Source organism: Lutra lutra, chromosome 5 (genome assembly GCF_902655055.1).
Source record: "Lutra lutra chromosome 5, mLutLut1.2, whole genome shotgun sequence".
Taxonomy (NCBI): domain Eukaryota; kingdom Metazoa; phylum Chordata; class Mammalia; order Carnivora; family Mustelidae; genus Lutra; species Lutra lutra.
Genome location: NC_062282.1, coordinates 120,725,620 through 120,744,182, shown reverse-complemented (window position 1 = coordinate 120,744,182; position 18,563 = coordinate 120,725,620). Strand labels below are relative to the sequence as shown.

Genomic DNA, 18,563 nt, shown 5'->3' with positions numbered 1-18,563 from the left:
GAAGTCTTGGCTCCGGCAACATTCGAGCCCACAGGGCTCACTTCTATGCTAAACAATTATCCAAGTATTTTTCTAAATAAAGACAGTTATTTTGTGAAGAGAAATTCTGGTACCAGCTGGTAAAAGTAATATAAATGTCTTTATCTGATCTCAGGCATCTACAACATCAGCAATACTCTACATACCTTACGTGTAATGGAAATTATCTGTGAAACATAATTATGCTTGAGAAACACAGGCAATATTCCCAAATTTATTCCAACATTTCAACATCCGAGGTAAAATAATTGCAGGACACTGTGTTAAGCTTGTTTTAAAAAAGGTTTATTTGTTACAAAATGTTAAATACTAAAACTAAAAACATATAAATTCAGGTCAGGCTATATTAAAATACACACATACCCTTCTTAGCAAAATTATTAAAGATTGAATTAAACAGATGCTTTAAATAAAATAAAGTACTCTTGAGGAAATTTTGCTTTTCTAATTAAGTATGTCAATGTAGTGTAGTTTTTAAAATTGGAATTGAAAAGTTTAGCTGTCTTGGAAGTTCCATTTATCCAACTGTTCGGTTTTCTGCCACTGCCCAGTGTGAAGCTGCCAGGCTTTCTGGACAGAGTGAATTTCACTTACATTACTGAAACTTCTATTTTATAGGCCTACTCTCTTATAATAGGAACAGAGAGCAGTCAGAAGTATACAAAGGGTTATATAAGGTGAAAACCTGGCCCAGAAAGAAGAGGCCTTAATTCTATCACATAGTATCTTCTCTAATTAAAATGTTTGGTAAATATATTGAAGCAGAGATGAACACAAAGCATACATTCATCTAGAAATAATCTTTCAATTAAAAAAAAAGCCTCAAAAAGAGCACTCATTTCTCCGAGAGAGTTTGTAAGTATTTCTAAATTTCTTGTTATTTTAAATTGAGTTAATTCAAAGGTACTGAAGAGTCTAGGTTTAAAAACTAATTTGATTACTTTCTGACTAGCTCTGAAAAGCCATGACATCAGGGTGGTGGAGTCACTCACACAGGTTGTAAAGGACTTTTCATAATAAAATCTACATGCTCAACCTCCATGGAGCCCCAGCTTTCAAATTCAACTTCCACTCCGATCAAACAACCTCAAAAGTATCTATGGTCTACATAAATGTGAAATAGTATTTTCAAGCAAATACTTTATTTTGCCTTAGAACTTAATGTTTTTCAATTTCCTAGATCAAAAGTTACTGATTTAGAATTTTAAGTGCTGTAATTCACATAGGGGAAAGACTACCTTAAGAAGAACATAAGGCTATCACTGTGTTTTAAAAGATCTCAAATGTGATGAATTTCTAGAAATCTACTACAGTATTTATTCTTTACAATGTTTATCCTTATCAAATGGGAATTGCCAAGAGTTGATTAACTCAAGTGGTTAAAATACAAAAAACATAAAATGCATTCCGGTAACCTGCAGCAATACAATCTAATTAAAGTCAGGGTTCTTGGAAGATATATATAGGGTGTTTTTACTGTTGTACTCTAACAGTGTTGACATACATTCAAGGACTAACTGTATAGCAGTATGTTTAATACTGTGATATAAAACTAATCAAACCTTTGAATAGCTGGAAAAATTCGGTGTTCTTGAAAGTCATTAGAAATTAGAAGAAAAATATATCCCAGTACTGAATTACAGATGAAAATGATGTTAACAATAAACAGTAATCTGGTTTTCCATCTCTCAGCTTACAAGCTTCTGATGTAATTATTTCTGTTGACATGTGATACAAGAGAAACTATAATTCTACCCTAGTACCATTTTCTCTCTATGTACTGAGTCTTTGATTTATAACCTTTCTCTTAACTTACTGGGTTATCTTGAACGACAAGATTCCTGCTACTCCTCATTAAATAACTTTGCGGTCCTCAGAAAGAATTCAAACAATTCAAGCCGCTGGTCTCCTAAGCTTAGTAAGTACACGAAACAAAAAACTCTTAAGCCACTGATTACAATTTCTCTAGAAGGCAACTCTTCCTAGGAGCATCTTTATAAATGCGTTTTAAATTCACACTGGTCAGTCGCTTTTACCAACATCCAGGTTTTAGAATGAGCAAGAAAGCATTTCTTCCACTGTGATAGAGCCAGAACTGTGTTTTAAAGCTGAGTAAACACAAGGCATATCTCCCTTGCCCGCTGAGGTGGCAGCAGAGAACCCCCCCTTGTAACCCTCCACTCCCGCAAGAGGTCCTCAAGGTTGGGAAACCCCTCGTGATCTCTTCCTTCCAGCAAGCCTCCTTCTGTTCCCTCCATGTCAGTGCCTCTTTTTTGCTTTCAGTGAGAATGGTGGTTAGCAAGAAAATATAGTACATATCCTGCTAGGAGACACACATAATTTGGGGAGCCCAGTATAAAGTGAAAATGCAGGGCCTTTCTTTAAACATTATTAAGAATTTCAAAATGGCAAGAGCAGAGCCTCGAACCAAGCATGGGGCCCTGTGTGACGACACAAGTTACACAGCCTTAAAGCCAGCCCTGTTTAGGTTTCCTGCCCAATCAGAATCCCACAGAAGAGACAAGGTGGCTCAGTTCGGTAGTCCACATTAAAAAAAAAAAATGTTTTTTTCATGATGGTTCGAACACTGTCACTGATTTGAAACCATGTGGCGTTTCACTTTCAAAATCCCATGCAAATTTCTATTCCTAAGATTTCAGATTGATCAGCTTTACCCTAGATTTTTTGTTATTGAAATAGTCATACTCGGTTTTTAAAATGCCCCTTATTTTAATAGAGCAATTTATCAGACATAGTGAACATTTTTAATTAATACTACATGATTTTGTTTTTAAGTTTAAACATTACTTAACTGGGAGGGGTATTAATATCACTAAAGCAACAGGGCATCTTAAAGGGAAAAAGAAGCTGTAGGACAGCTTTACATACTAGGATAGTGAAGCCTTGGTTTTAGCCTATGGTCTATTTTGTTCCCTTTTAAGATCACAGTAGTAGTTTTTTTCAGAGAACTAACAAACACATTAAGCTGTATGGTAATTTTTTTTAACGCCCGTATTGGTTTCAGTCACAGAATTTTACTGGAACACAGAGGTATCCCATTCTTCTGCTTCATAATGATAGTAATAATAATAATAATAAAAAGCGTATGCATATAAAAGCTCCGGGTTACATTACTAAGCAACGACATTTCCGGGAGTGAATATACTTCCTGTATTCCGCAAGCTGCTTCAAGTACATATTCGAAGGCCATCTGTGCTTTTCAACAAAACTGCGTTCTTCCACTAAAATTTTTAGAAAAAGAATGTTAATTGCATATATTTTATTTTGGATCAAGTTTAGATATTAACTATTACTGATTTCCTATTTGATAGAGGAGATCTGTGCTCGCCTATATATCCCTTACCTTTCTTTCCCTCAATGCTTTTGGTTAAATCAGTCATCAGGATTTAAATTATTACGTGATTTGCAACAATACACTGCTTCATCAAGTACTATGCATATTCTTTTGCTTTTTCCAAATGCGACTCATTTGTCTTGGAGATGATAACAGACTTGTTTTTCATTTAGTTTTCTTTGTAGCCACCTTGCCCTCCCAAACTCTAAGGCCCTCTCAAGTCTATCTTCCACCCAGCCACAGTCACCGGGCAAGCTAACCACTCCTGAGGCAGCTGCTGGCCCCTTCTCCTCACAGCCCCGCACTCTCCGGCTTTCAAGGCCTGCTTCCTGCCTCCGTGTTGGATCGCTCTGCTCTCTGACTCCAGCCCTTCACTCAGTTTGTTTTTCCCTTCTGGTGAAGCACTACCTTTATTAGCTCCCTGAAAAAAGGAGGGTAGGTCTGAAGTATTTTTGAGACCCTGCGTGTGATGAAACATCTTTGTCCTCCTCACACACGATTGATAATTTGGTTTGGTACAGAATTCTAGGTGGAAAACTTGCCTCAGAATGTTGAAGACAGAATTCCTCTGCATTCTAGTTTTCAAGGTTATTAAACACTCCTCTACCATTCAGATTTATAGCTCTTGGCAAGTCATCTCTGTTCTTTTAAAACTTTCATATTTTTCTATTTATAGTTAGTGTTCTTGCACGTCCCAGGGATGGACTTTGTTCACTCACACCGCTGAGTGCCTAGCAGGTCCTTTCAGTCTTAAGACTCGGGTCCTTTAGGACTAGGATAATTTCTTGTATTACTTCCTTGATATTTTCCTCTTCACTGTTTTATTCTGCATTAACTTCTTTAACTCAGATACTTCATCTCCTGGATTGAGCCCCAAATTTATTTTAAAAACTTTCTCTCCTCTTAATCTTTTTGTCTCACTTTTTGGAAGATGTCCTCATCCTTATCTTTCAACTTTTATGTATTTGTTTAAACTCTTCTATTTATTTAGGGTTTTTTTGTTGTTGTTATTTTGTTGTTTTGTTGTTGTTGTTTTTTTGCTACCATGTTTGTAATTTCCAAGAACAACTTTTTTTTTTCCTGTTTTCTACACTATGATAAAGCATAAATAACATAAAATTTACTATCTTAACAATTTTTAGGTATATAGTTCAGTATTGTCATGTACATTCACATTATGGTACAACCAATTTCCAGAACTCTTTTCATCTTGCAAAACTAAAACTCTATACCCATTAACAACTCCCCATTTCCCCATCCCCCCATCCCTGGCAACCATCATTCTACTGTCTTTGTGAATATTGTTTTTTTTTTTAAATAACATTCTCTCCTGCTTTATGAATTATATCTCTTATTCACTGACGATATTAACTTCAAGATTTTTAAAGGATTTTTTTTCTATTCTTTGTTCCTCTAAATTCTTTCTCTTCTGTTTTATCAATTTTATTTTGGTTTTGGTATCTATCTTTCATGTTAGGTATTGCCTAAAATATCTGAAGATCCTCAGTTATATCCTTACGTTTGAGAGTGAGATACCAGATGGCTGTTTGGGTATCTTGTGGTCATGGGTAGGACTTACTGACTGTTGGAATAATTGAGAAGATATCTGTTGGGTTCACAGACAGAATTTCCAAATGACTGCACCTACATATTTTTTCTCCAGGGCCAGAGAAAGATGCTTCAATCTCATGCTCAGAGTGTGGGAGTCAAGGCAGCAATACCTGGTGCCGGAATTCTAGAACCTGGACACAGGAAGGAGGTTGGCGGCTTACTATACAATGTGTACACTTTTGCATGATCCCCATGTTTTCAGTTCAGCTTTTTTTTTTTTTTAAGACTTTATTTATTTGTCTGACAGAGAGACAGCAAGAGAGGGAACACAAGCACAGGGAGCTGAGAGGGAGCAGTAGATTTCCCGCTGAGCAGAGAGCTTGATGTGGGACTTGATCCCAGGACTCTGGGATCATGACCTGAGCCGAAGGCGGACACATAATGACTGAGGCCCCCAGGTGCTCCTTCAGCTCAGCTCCTTAACCTAATCTTAGCTATACCTGGAGTTTGTGATTCTAGAATTCTTTTGGTTTAATTTCTCCAGGAATAAATCTCCCATCTCCAACAACGATGAAAGAGAAGGAGTTGCCTGCCTGAGTGGGATGGAGTGCAGCAAGTTCATAGTTCATAACTTTCTTCTTCTTTTTAAAAAATATTTTAATAATCTTTAAAGTTTTTATTTATTTATTGTAAAGAAAGAGCACACATGAGCCAGGGGAGAGGGAGAGAATCTCAAGCAGACCCCATGCTGAGCGCAGAGCCCGACGCGGGGTTCAACACCAAGACCAAGACCTAGGGGCGCCTGGGTGGCTCATCAGGTTAAAGCCTCTGCCTTCGGCTCAGGTCGTGATCCCGGAGTCCTGGGATCGAGCCCCACATTGGGCTCTCTGCCCCACAGGGAGCCTGCTTCCCTTCCTCTCTCTCTCTGACTGCCTCTCTGCCTGCTTGTGATCTCTGTCTGTCAAATAAGCAAATAGAATCTTTAAAAAAAAAAAAAAGACCAAGACCTAGGCCAAGCCCCAGAGTCTGATGCTCAACTGACTAAGCCACCCAGGCACTCCCTTCTTCACATCTTTCAACCAGTTCTACTGCTTTCAGCCCCAAGCTTTATTCTGCTTTCTGAAATACCTGGTCCCTCACATTTCTAAGACGTCTTGGTACTCTGCTGAGTGAGTCAGCTTGCTTCTCATCAGCATTCCCTTCTGTGGGTACTTAGCTTTCCTTCTGCTAAGTCAGTTCCCACTTCCCCATCTATTGTGTGACCACATATATGATAATTTGGACTAATGAGGTCATGATCCAGGCTGCAGGACTTGGACAAAAAGAAATGACCTACCAGCTCAGGGAAGTTAGCTGTAGGATTCATTAGTAAGCAAACGTGACATAAGACTACTCTCTTGGTTAAGATTTAAAAAAAGAGAGAGAGGGGCGCCTGGGTGGCTCAGCGGGTTAAGCCGCTGCCTTCGGCTCAGGTCATGATCTCAGGGTCCTGGGATCGAGCCCCGCATCGGGCTCTCTGCTCAGCAGGGAGCCTGCTTCCTCCTCTCTCTCTACCTGCCTCTCTGCCTGCTTGTGATCTCTCTCTGTCAAATAAATAAATAAAAATCTTTAAAAAAAAAAAAAAAGAGAGAGAAAAGTTATCCAGATGAGCTCTGGTGGCCAGCAAAAACCAAAACAAGACAAAAAAACTCCACATATATAATATGTAACATAATACCAAGCTAAATTAAACTGTGAGAATATTGAATCCACAAATGCCAAGAGTGACTTATATTCCTATGCATTGCTGTTTGTGTTCAAAGAGTCCAACATATAAAACATACCTAACACTGAATGAGCTCTTCAACAGAGTTCTGCTCTATCAATGCCAGCATTAACACAACATCTTGTCTAGTCTCACTTTTCAATTCCCAAACACCTTTAAAGAAGAAGAATTCTCAGGCAAGAGAAAACGGTTCATAGAATTCCAACGATAACTTGGTAATTTTTGAAACCAAAGGTGGAAAATCATTGAAGGGAGCTATAAACAGTGACAAGAACCCTTCCAACTTCAAGCAACCATGTGAGGCAGTTCAAGTGTGAAACAACAGGGAGGAGAGCTGACTAGAACCTTCGGCAGGACACGTGCTCCCGTAAATGGGCTGAGTTACTGCTTAGGTCCAGGTTGCTTCCACGTGGGAAGATGGGCCCAGGGCAGCCAGATCTTCCAACTTTTCCAAAGAAGCCAGAAATTTGATTTTAAAGATGTGCCATGTTACAATTTTTAAATGGTGACACTAAAAATAGGTAATACTGTGTAGCCCAAATAAAACCCGTTGGCAGACTGTATTCAGTTCCTTTCAAACCCCAGATTCCTAGTTTGTGACCACTCAGTTAGACTATCTAACTCTTCCCTATCCACCAGGGGCTTTTATTCTCTGCCCCCAAGGACATATCACAGCAGTCCTGAACATAAACAGGTACCAATTAAACTGCAACATTCAGAAGACGCTTCTAGTTCTCATCAAAGGAACAGATGACAATCAAGAACACAGTCTCATCTTCTTACCCTGCCTTCTCAAATTACACCCTGGAGTCCGGCCTCTCACTATGCCAGGTGGTCATAACACACTTTATAGTCAATTGTGTAAGTAATAAAATAAAATAAAATAAAAATTTATAACACAAAGGATTTACAGAGTACATTCTTCTAAGCTTGTACTAGTACTCCATGTGTAGCATTCATCTATACAAGACAGTAAATGGAAAATAATCTTATTTTTCTTTTACAAATGAAGGGAACCTAAGGCAGCATAACAAAGGTGGTTCTAAAATCACAATGTCCACTTATTTCATTATGAATTGATTTCTTAAAAAATGACTGTATTAGAATGTCCCTACTAATGGCAAGAAGCATGCCTTCTCTTTATGAACGGAATTAGTTTCTTTCTTTCTTGCACAGAGCAGATGGTTTAGTAAATATCTTTATTCTGCTTTACTATGTTTCTCTACTGCACTAATAAATAAGTTCTATTTAAGAACTTATGCTCAATAGGCATACGATCTTTGTCAACCAACTGAATATATCTGCGCAAAATAGACTGTTTCCTGGTTTTCTTATCTGTCTAAGAAGATGAAAGAAACCAGAGACTTTCAAATATTTTAGCAGCAGATTATCTTTTACAAGTAAAATTTTATGGAGAACAGCAGATAAAACAGAAGATAAAAACTACAGGCTAAAGGGCCAGGGGGTCTAAGAACTACAGACTTCAGCCTTCTCTTCTTCCTTCCCTCCTCTTCCCTCAGCCTTTCTCTGCTCTCAGCCCCCCACCTCAGAAAACCTTCAGGTGTCTCTATGGACATCCCTGCTTAGAGTTTAAAACTACTTAACTAGGGGATTTTTTAAAAAATTATTTCCTGAGCCTATTCTAAGTAACATGAGCAAACCATCGTATCTAAACTGACCATCTACTCTGATGACTATTCGGTTCTCATTTTCTTTCTTCTTATGCAGCATTCAGGAGCTCACACTTTATGATTGGTTTTAATCTTCACAATTCGCCTTAAAGATCACATTATGTACACTCTCTGTTCAGTAAGTTTTGCAACATTTTCTGACCAATTAAACTGTTATTCCCGAGGAATATAATGGATTCCTATACAGATACGCTTAAATAAATGTACATATCAGAACAATTGAACTACATATTATAAATAATAAATGGCAGTTACAATTTCCTTCACAAGAAAAAATTTTAAATCTGTACTGTTAAAATTTTGCTTCTGATTTAGGTAGTGAAAACCAAAATATTGTTTGTCACAATCAAATTCCACCTGAGGCTACCTTATCACTTTACTTCAGAAAACAAGGTACCCTTAAAAATGGATGGGAGCTATAAAACAATCATTAGAAAGCTTCTTGTGTAACACAGGTCAAGCTATTTTTATAACCAGGTGACTGTAAGTTAAAGTGTCCTCAATTACCTCACTGTGTAGTTAAGAGGAAGGTATTACACTGACTTTTTTTTTTTTTTACTTTTTGTTTTTTAACAACTACTATTCCTACAAACTACTTTTTAAACCTAAGAGCAAAGAACGAAGTTTTCTTTTCAAAACAGTAATTGGGAACCTACCTGAAAGATCCTGAAATTCAGGCTTTTGGCTGAAGATGAGGTAGTTAGTAGCAATGAAATGAAGCAGCCAGGTTGAAAGGCAATCCGAGTGGTGAAACTGCAAGAAAAATGGAAAGTGAAACAATATTGTATTAATAACCATGCAGACATCCAGACGATGAATAGGTGGAGAGAACGGTCTGGAAGGATTTGTGTAGAGCGGGACTCCATACTGACTGTGTCCACATGTGACGCAGCCTTCTGCCTACTCTGAGAGCAGAAAGGAAAAGGGAGATTATTTGCATGTAATAATAAAATTACATCAGGGAAGAGACAGGATCAAATGAATAACAAGCCACTGGTGCTAGAGCATCTCAATGTCTTCAACAGAGGCACACCGCATCAGTGGTTAAGAGACTCCTTGAGGTTCTTAAGGATTTCCTTTAAGCTTTTAATCTAAGGTCATGGCTGTCACTAATTGCACTTATGGCTGTGTAACAGAGATATGATTATGGTTAGTGAAGGTACATCCTTGGCCATATCTAAACAAGTTCACCCAAGGGGCAAACTGAAATATATTTTGTGAAGGAAATGTCATCAACCTAAGGGCATGGGTTTCAATGTAAACATACCTCTATGAGAAGGTTATGTCTGAGCAGTTGGTTTTATCTAGGATATAATTAAGGGGATGCTTTTAACTAGGATGTAGTTATATGCTCTTATGGTGAGCCGGATTTCCAGCACATTTCTCATTCTGAATTTCAATAGCTAATGGAAGGGAAATTGAAAGCACTGTGGCCATGACATCCTCACCTTGGTGCCAGTTGTCCAGTGATGCTCACCGATCCATCTAACCACTCAACTCAGACTACATAACGTGCTGGCAGGCCACTTTGATACATGAGTACAGTTCTTTTTTTAATTATTGTGGTTAAAATGCACAAAATATAAAATTTACCATTTTAACCTTCTTTAAGGGTACCAGTGGCATTAAGTACATTCACATTATCATGCAACCACCACCACTATCTATTTCCAGAATGTGTTTATCATCCCAAACTGAAACTCTACACTCACTAAATAATAACTCCCCTTCTATCCCTTCCCCTAGTCCCTGATAGCCACTATTCTAGTTTTCTCTCTCTGAATTTGACTATTCTAGATACCTCACAGACCCTGACTTATACAATAGGTATGCTTATTCTGCCTGGTTTATCGTACTTAGAATAATGTCCTCAAGTACCATCCATGTTGCAGCACATATTACATCATTCCTTTTTTTTTTTTTAAAGATTTTATTTATTTATTTGACAGAGTTCACAAGTAGGCAGAGAGGCAGGCAGAGAGAGAGGGGGAAGCAAGCTCCCCGCTGAGCAGAGAGCCAGATATGGGGCTTGATCCCACGACCCCGGGATCATGACCCGAGCTGAAGGCAGAGGCTTTAACCCACTGAACCACCCAGGCACCCCACATCATTCCTTTTTAAGACTGAGTAATATTCCACTGTATGTATATACGACATTTTATTTATCCATTCACCTGTTGATGGACATTTAGGTTGTCTGCACCTTTAAGCTAAATATACCTCTTTTAAGGAAACTCTAAAGTATTATATAAGAAATAATGCTAAATTGAAGAAAGATTTATATCTCAAATCTTAAAGAAGAAACTCACGTATTGCTCTTTTAAAAAGTTATAATGTGGGAATATTTTCACATGTTAAATCCACAGGTTCCTCTACTTTTCATTATACAAAATCAAAATTTTTGAATTGTAAGATACTTTATGGTTCATTGGATCCCACATCACATTTTATCAATTTTTATTTGCCTTAACTTTAAGCGGATAAATGTGAGTGATCTCAAAGAGATAGAACAAGAATGTGTAGCTATTTTAACAGAAGCCACCAGCACGATCAGATGATTAACCCAAAGCAGATAACCTACAAAGAAAAGTTCAGGACATCACCTAAGGGCTGTGACTTTAAGGAAAAGGTCGATCACAGAAATGAATAGCTAGCTACAGAAACATGGTTAAAATGCAGAATTTTAGTTTTGACCAAGATTCAAGGTATCATAACTATCACACACAAGCACGAGTGGGGGAGCAGAGGAAGAGCTAGAGAGAATCTTAAGCAGACTCCCCACTGAGCATGAGTCTGAAGCTACTTGGGGGCTCAATCTCACAACTCCAAGATCACAACCTCAGCAGAAACCAAGAATTGGATGCTTATCTGACTGCGGCACCCAGGCACCCCTGACAAAGCAGGTTTAAACAACAAAAATATGAAATACAAAAATGTAATACAAAATGTATTTTGTATGAAATACAAAAAAAAGAAACAAAAAATGAAATAAACAACAAAACAAAAAAGAAAGGCTTTAAAAATACCATAAACACGGGGCGCCTGGGTGGCTCAGTGGGTTAAAGCCTCTGCCTTGGGCTCAGGTCGTGATCCCAGGGTCTTGGGATCGAGTCCCACATCGGGCTCTCTGCTCAGCGGGAAGCCTGCTTCCTCCTCTCTCTCTGCCTGCCTCTCTGCCTACTTGTGATCTCTGTCAAATAAATAAATAAAATCTTTAAAAAAAACAAACAAACAAACTATAAATACAATGCATTTAACAGTTCTATAAAGAATAATAGTGGTGGAAAAAATACCCAGAAACTCACAAGGAAAAGATCAGAAAACTGGTAGGCTGTAGCAGCCAAGTATTAACGTACAGATTATAAAACATTGAGTTTTTATAAATAAGATATTGAGTTTGAAACTTTAATATGGTTAGCAGGACTTCAGAGGAATCACCAAAGTTTGGCTAGGTAGGACAGAAAAGGGAGGAGAGATAAGGAGATGTCTACCTGAGTTCAAAGGACTGAATCTGATTAAGTGAAAGAAGCTTCTCTTGCATGTTCAAAGTCCAACTTGGGGCTGGGTGGCTCAGTAGTTAAGTGTCTGGGATTAGCTCAGAACAGGATCCCCGCATCCTGGGATCCAGCCCCTTATCCGCCTCCTGCTCAGCGGGAAGCCTGCTTCTCCCTCTCCCACTCCCCCTATTTGTGTTCCCTCTCTCACTGTGTCTTTCTCTGCCAAATAAAAGTCCAACTTGATGGAAATAGATGAACTTGAAGGTAGAATCATGATAAGGAATTGAGAAACATTAGGGGAAGGGAAAGGAGGAAGCACAAGTGAGAGAATACCAAAGCGCTCTACTGTATCAGAAGTATGAAGGATGCTTTCCTGATAAACAATGAAAAACTAGCAGAGATGACAGTAGAGCCCCTGGAGATTTTGATTATTCAAAAAAAACTACTCCAAGTCTAATTCTGCTAAAAGACAGTTTCACCTCCCAGAAGTCAGAGAAACAATGAAGGAAAAATTACCTAAATTCTGACCAACAGTATGAACTGGCTGGTGAACTAAAGCCTCAAACTAGGAACTTCCAAGAGAACTGGCAACGAAAATGATCCTGTTATCTTGGATTTGTAATTGTCAAATTGGGGACCACCAGGAAGAGAATAAAGAAAAACTGGTAATTGGAGGCTTAATCCTATAAATTAAAAAAGCTTCAGAAACAAAAAGTAAAATTCAAAAAGGTCTGGTATCTTAAAATTTTAAAATTAAAGAGAAATAAATAAGGATAATTACACAATCAGAAAGCACAGAGTCAGGGAAAACAGGTCAGGAAGAACCACTGACAACGCAATCATAAATGACACCAGTGAGGAGACCTGTACGCATGTGCACGCGTGCGACCTGAAACATCAATGCAACCGGACAGGAAGTTCTTGGGTACAGCTACTAAAAGGACACGATGAGATAAGGAAAGAGAAGCTTCTGATCATTCTTGTAAAGTATGACAGACTTGGTAGAATAGTATGGAAATGATACAACAAAATGAACAGAGGCTGTAAAAAATACCAGAGAGAATGAAAAAGAAATTTTAAACTAAATCTAGAAGTTAGCTATTTATCCCAGGCTCACTGTAAATAAATTACAAAGAGAGATCAAAGTTACTCAGTTTTGTTTTTTGTTTTTTGTTTTTCTGGTTTTGTTTTGTTCTTGTAGCAAGAATTACTATCACACTGCACTCGCTGGGCCAGAGGCCCTTGTGGTGTTGGCAAAGGGCTTAGCCCTCGTGTGCACACTGCCTACACTTGTGAGCTCAATGGCCAGCCAGTGGCCCCAGCTCCAAGCTCCAACACTGTGCAGAAGGTTACTCAATTCTTTTAATTTGTTTTTATCCTTAAAATTAAATATATAAGGTTTTAAGACTTGATTATGAAAGAAACAAACTCCAAAATAGTTAAGAAGACAGTAAGAGAAGACCTAGAGGCTTTAAATGAATTCCCTTCTTTGCCCAGAAATACACATTATTGATTTATGAATTCATCTCAACGTGGAGGTAAGCTTTGAGCGGTCTGTCCTTTGACACTTTATGTGGTTCCATTTCAGCAACTTGAAGACAGAGTTGTCCTATTTTTCTAATTTCTCTCCAAGTTGATAGGGATCACCAAATGCTGTATGACAGATAACATTTTATGAAGTCCTGATAGTAACCAATGATGGATCAAATATATTCCTGTAAAAAAGACCTAGAAGTTTCAGCTTACGGCAAGTTCAATATAGACCATTATATTCCATGACACCCGGAAGCCCTAAAACCGTCACAGGGAAGAGGATGGAACAGTAGAATAACCAGGGGTAGGATGACACGTTTGAATAAACTTCCTGCCCTCCTTTAGTGGGAATGAGGAAATGACCGATTTTTGACGGGCACAACATCTGCAGGCTCCAGAAGACTTCAAGACTGCAAACCTACTTTACTTATAGATCAGCCCAGTCCTTTGTCAGATTCAGATTCTAGGCTCTTTGTGACTGCAGTTCCTCACAATTTGCTTAACTGTGCAAACTCTATTCCCTAGAATGTGGAGAAATCCAATTCTTAAAAATATAAATGCCCTAAGCTTAAAATAAGGCAGAAAGTGTGGTGTACTGTAGTGATTCTCAACTCTGCTTTTACTGAGGGTACATGAGACCCATCAACAAAAGGCATTTTGAGGGGCACCTGGGTGGCTCAGTGGGTCAAGCCTCTGCCTTCGGCTCAGGTCATGGTCTCCGGGTCCTGGGATTGAGCCCCGCATTGGGCTCTCTGCTCAGCAGGGAGCCTGCTTCCCTTCCTCTCTCTCTCTCTCCCTGCCTCTCTGCCTCCTTGTGATCTCTGTCTGTCAAATAAATAAAATCTTTAAAAAAAAAAAAGGCATTTTGAAAGGATAAATGAAGTACACTGATACATCCTACAAACAACAGGGAACTCTAAAACACGTCCATGAAGTGAAAGATGAATGAATGAACACATAAATGAGTTTAGCCTAACTATCTCTGTCAATATGCATGGACCAGTTCTGTCATTTTTCTTTCATGAACCCTAAGATGGGAAAGCTCTGGGGAAATTCAACCTAAGTTCTATTTCCTACAATGCCGATATGGCACAATAAAGCACCACACTCAGATGAGACTAAAACGGGCTGCCATGCAGGTGAAAAATTTCCCATCAGCAAATTCTACCACCCTGGAAAACAGTGCTCAAACATCCGATGCTTCAAAATGATCCAATCCCAGAAACTACTGTGAGGGCCTTTTAACCTCATTTGGCCAAACTTCTAAACTGAGACAAACATGGATGTCTCTCTCAAGAAACATAATCTTTTTTTTTTTTTTTTTTTAATCCAGCAAGCAGATACAAAGGGGTGAGTACCTTGGCTTTTTTGAGCAGGTCGACGATATCCAGGTTCATAGACGCCAGCTCCCTGCTAGGCATACTCTGCAGCTGCGTGATGATGAAGAGCTCACAGATGTGCTGCAGCCTGGACACCTGGTACATCTCAGCACAGATCAGAAGACACATAGCCTGGAAAATGCCGGCTGACGAGGAAGGGAAAGAAAAGAAGGTGGACAGTGAAGCCAGGCCACGAACTCACAACCCTGAAATCCAGAGTGGCGCGCTTTGCCATGGGAGCCCCTATCAGTAGTGCCCCTGTCGTGCCATTTTAGAAAGAATTAATTCAGGCCTTCACACTCTAAAGTGATTCTTTTTGTTGTTGTTGCTTTTAAGTCTTCAGAGAAGGCAATTCTATGATTGCTCTTAAATAATCAGTCCTGAGGCTGTTACATAACTCTGTGCCAGCTAAACCAAATCCCTGCAAATCTTCCTTCTCTTTAGTCCCCAGGTTTGTTTGTTGTTTTTGTTGTGGTAAAACAAACATGACATAAAATTTATCACTAACCACTTTCAAGTGTACGGTTCGGTGACATTAAGGCACACTCACATTGTGGTGCAACCATCGCCATCTTCCATCTCCAGAACTTTTTTCTTCTTCCCAAACTGAAACTCTATATCTGTTAAGCAATAACTCCCCATTTCCACCTTCTCTTAACCCCTGGTAATCGCTCAGGTTGTGTGTATGTGTGTGTGTGTGTGTGTGTGTGTGTGTGTAAACATGCCTAGAAGTGATTTGTAATCTTTTTCTAAGGTAATTCTTTTTCTAAGCCCTCCTTAAATTCCTTGCATTGTTTTTTTGTAGCCAGGAACCATGAACACTGTGTATGATCAATCCTTAACACAATGAATAGATCACCTTTCTGCGATTTCTCAGTGCAAACATTCTAATACTGATCTTCTTTCTGATTATTCCCTTTGACTCATTTTCTCCCCACACCTTTTACCAAATTTTAAAGGGCTCTGTCCTAGCTATTAGTGCTTCTCTGAGCATTTTTTTTTCTAATTAGCAAGAGAAAACCTAAAATTTGAAGCTTCAGTTACACTAGTGGGAGGACAACTGAGCAACTAAACTTTATTATTTTATGTCTGGCTCAAAATTTTTATTTAACATACCATACAGATTCACCAGTATTAAATATAAAATAAACAGTAACACACATTTTGATGAGAATTGATACTTTCATTTTTATTAAGCACATATAATAAGCCAGTCTTTAACACTGACCATAACAACTCTAACTGGCTGCAAGACCAGAACTAGCTCCGTTAAAAAAAGAATTTTCTTTTTGAACTTCTAAAACCTTTCACTAGAGGGCTCCTGACTTGTTTAAAATTTAAGAGGTTTTAATGACAAAGATTGGAAATCTTCCTAATCTAAAAGTGAAAGTAATAAATCTGAAGAGAGGGATGGTCTAAAATGTGTGTTTTCTTTTTGCAGTTGCTAGAACACATTGCCAGGTTCTCTAATCAAGGTCTTGGGCTCCCTGACTGAGTAAACTTATTCTAGGGGTGTATGTGGTCGTTGTGTTTGCGGTGGGAGCCATCTAGTGGCCAGAAGATGAAGATGAATTCAAGGGGCTTCTGTGCGGGTGCCCAAGGCTCTAGGATGTAGAAAGGATTTCGCAATTTCTCCAAGGAGACCCCCAGCTAGAAAAAACAAAAACAAAAACAAAAACAAAACAACAACAAAAAACCCCCTGCAAGATCTGTTCCAACTTACAGCTACCAAAGATGATTAGTTTTTAGTCAAAGATAGCCCTAAGTCAGTGAATAGGGAAATAAATCCTACAGTCCGCTGGGCATCCTAAACATCTCAGGAAGTTTTTGGAGAAGTTAGTTTAAGGATAGTATAACTTTAGGAGTAGTCAGAAGAAGACTTTAAAAAACCCCACATTCTCTGAGCTACAGAGATGACCAAGGGGTCTCAGAATATTCAAAGTCCTTAAAAGAGCCTCAATCACAAGTTAGAGCCATAAAAGCAGCTGCTCAAACCTCTTCTCTTTATGGAAGGGATGTCCCAGTCTGTCAAATTAGTCACTGGGTACCACAAAACACCTCCATTTCCAGGGTGTCCACATAATCACCACACTTTGGGGGCTAGCTGGGATGTGAAAACTGACTGAAAATTAATTGTCATCCCAATACTACCTCACCTGACCAGCACATTCCATGATGTCAACTTCGATCAATCTTAAGCGAAAACAAATTTCATAGAAAGCAATGCATCAAAATGACTAACAAGGAAAAGAAGTTGTGAGATATTCAGACTGCTCACCTGGGCAACAGGAGTCTGTGTATAGGTATTCTAAGAATGACAAGAAAGTTTCTTTGGAAACACCGTAAACTGGAATCAGAACACTCTTTGCTTCCATGTAGTTCCCATTAAACATGGCTGCCATCACTTCACAGCGGGCCACCAGGATAGCCCTGTGGGCTGGCACCGTTGTACCTGCAAGGTTCAAAAGTTACATAAGCTACATAAACTTGCAGAGCTGTTATTCTAACAATCTCCCTGTCAGTTAGTGGGGTATTGTATTAGGCACAGCTAAGCCTATGTCAGAAAGCAAAGTCTGGGGAGATAACCAGCATTAACCAGAAACTTTTTAGTTTTTAATTGGAAAAACAGAGAGTTCAAAAGTTGATTTGGAAACCAACAATTTATAAGACAGGCAATTATTTGTTACTCAGTTTATATTTTCTGAAGATAAAAACACTGAAATGAAATATTTTGCTTCCTGTTTTTATAATGAAACATGTATCCTTTGCAATTGGCTTGAAATACCATCACCCATTCTTACGCATGTACCTCCCAAGAAAACAGTGTCACTATCCTTCTTGGACACACTTAAAGAAGAGGTCCTGGGCCCACTTCCCCTTGTGAGAAAGAGGAAACTGTAGAATGTAAACTACCCCTTGGCCTAAGCAATCCATATGTTACAGCAAGCATGGCAAGGGACTCTTTTGCGGAGCCAGGAGGGGGTTTCAGATATGATGGAAAATTTGGGAGGGGATGACCTAGTCCCCAGATGTCTCTCCAGGGTATCACCTCCTCAGGGAACAGGGCTGCTTCTGGGAAACCCAGAGCTACTTTAAATTTTAAAGGCCCCTCAGCCCATACCCTTCTCTGAAGCTCACCAAACTAATCTGACTCTCTAGCACAAGTCTGCTGAACTCTCCAGCTCCTGGGCCGTCCCACCAAAGCAGCACCAGATGGCACATGTGTGAGGAAGCAGTTCTCACCATTGCCAGCACCTAGGAAACCACAAATCCCCAGGGAGCCTTCAGTTCAGGCTACATCAGTTTGACACATTGTTACTGAGCACCCACCATGTGCTAATCACTATGTTATGCATTAAAGATACAAAGATGAAAAAGATAAACTCCACTGCTTGGGAGCAGTCAAGCTTTTAGTCTGGTGGAAGAGACCACAGCCAATGTGAATGACAAAACCTTCCAAAGAGTAACTCTGTGAGTCAAATCACTCTGCTCCGCTCAAGAGTCCTCATATACATTCCTACAATCTCAGACCTCTCAGAAGCATACATTCTATGCTACATGAAGTATTCTAAAATATTTTACAATGAGAGGCACCTGGGTGGCAGAATCAGTTAAGTGTCTGAGTCTTGGTTTCGTGCTCAGGTCGTGATCTCAGTGTCATGAAATCGAGCCCTCCACCGGTCTCTGCACTCAGCATGGAGTCTGCTTCAAGGATTTTCTCCCCCTCTCTCCCCCTCTCCCTCTCTCTCCAAT

General features: G+C 39.1%; 1 protein-coding gene and 1 non-coding gene across 3 annotated transcripts in view; both read right to left on the bottom strand.

Moving 5' to 3' along the window:
* Positions 1-302: 302 nt before the first annotated feature.
* The window catches only part of RHOBTB3 (Rho related BTB domain containing 3), a 56,831-nt gene continuing 38,570 nt past the window's right edge, over positions 303-18,563 (bottom strand). For both annotated transcript variants that reach the window (XM_047730395.1, XM_047730394.1), the window contains exons 9-12: positions 17,089-17,262; positions 14,790-14,956; positions 9,058-9,154; positions 303-3,281 (exon numbers count right to left, since the gene is read on the bottom strand). In XM_047730395.1, coding sequence (XP_047586351.1) covers positions 3,166-3,281; positions 9,058-9,154; positions 14,790-14,956; positions 17,089-17,262 — 554 coding nt within the window. In that variant the 3' untranslated portion in view covers positions 303-3,165. The remainder of the gene's footprint in view (positions 3,282-9,057; positions 9,155-14,789; positions 14,957-17,088; positions 17,263-18,563) is intronic.
* Positions 13,092-13,244, bottom strand: LOC125101451 (small nucleolar RNA SNORA62/SNORA6 family). Its single transcript, XR_007127851.1, has one exon. It is a non-coding gene; the product is annotated as a small nucleolar RNA SNORA62/SNORA6 family (small nucleolar RNA).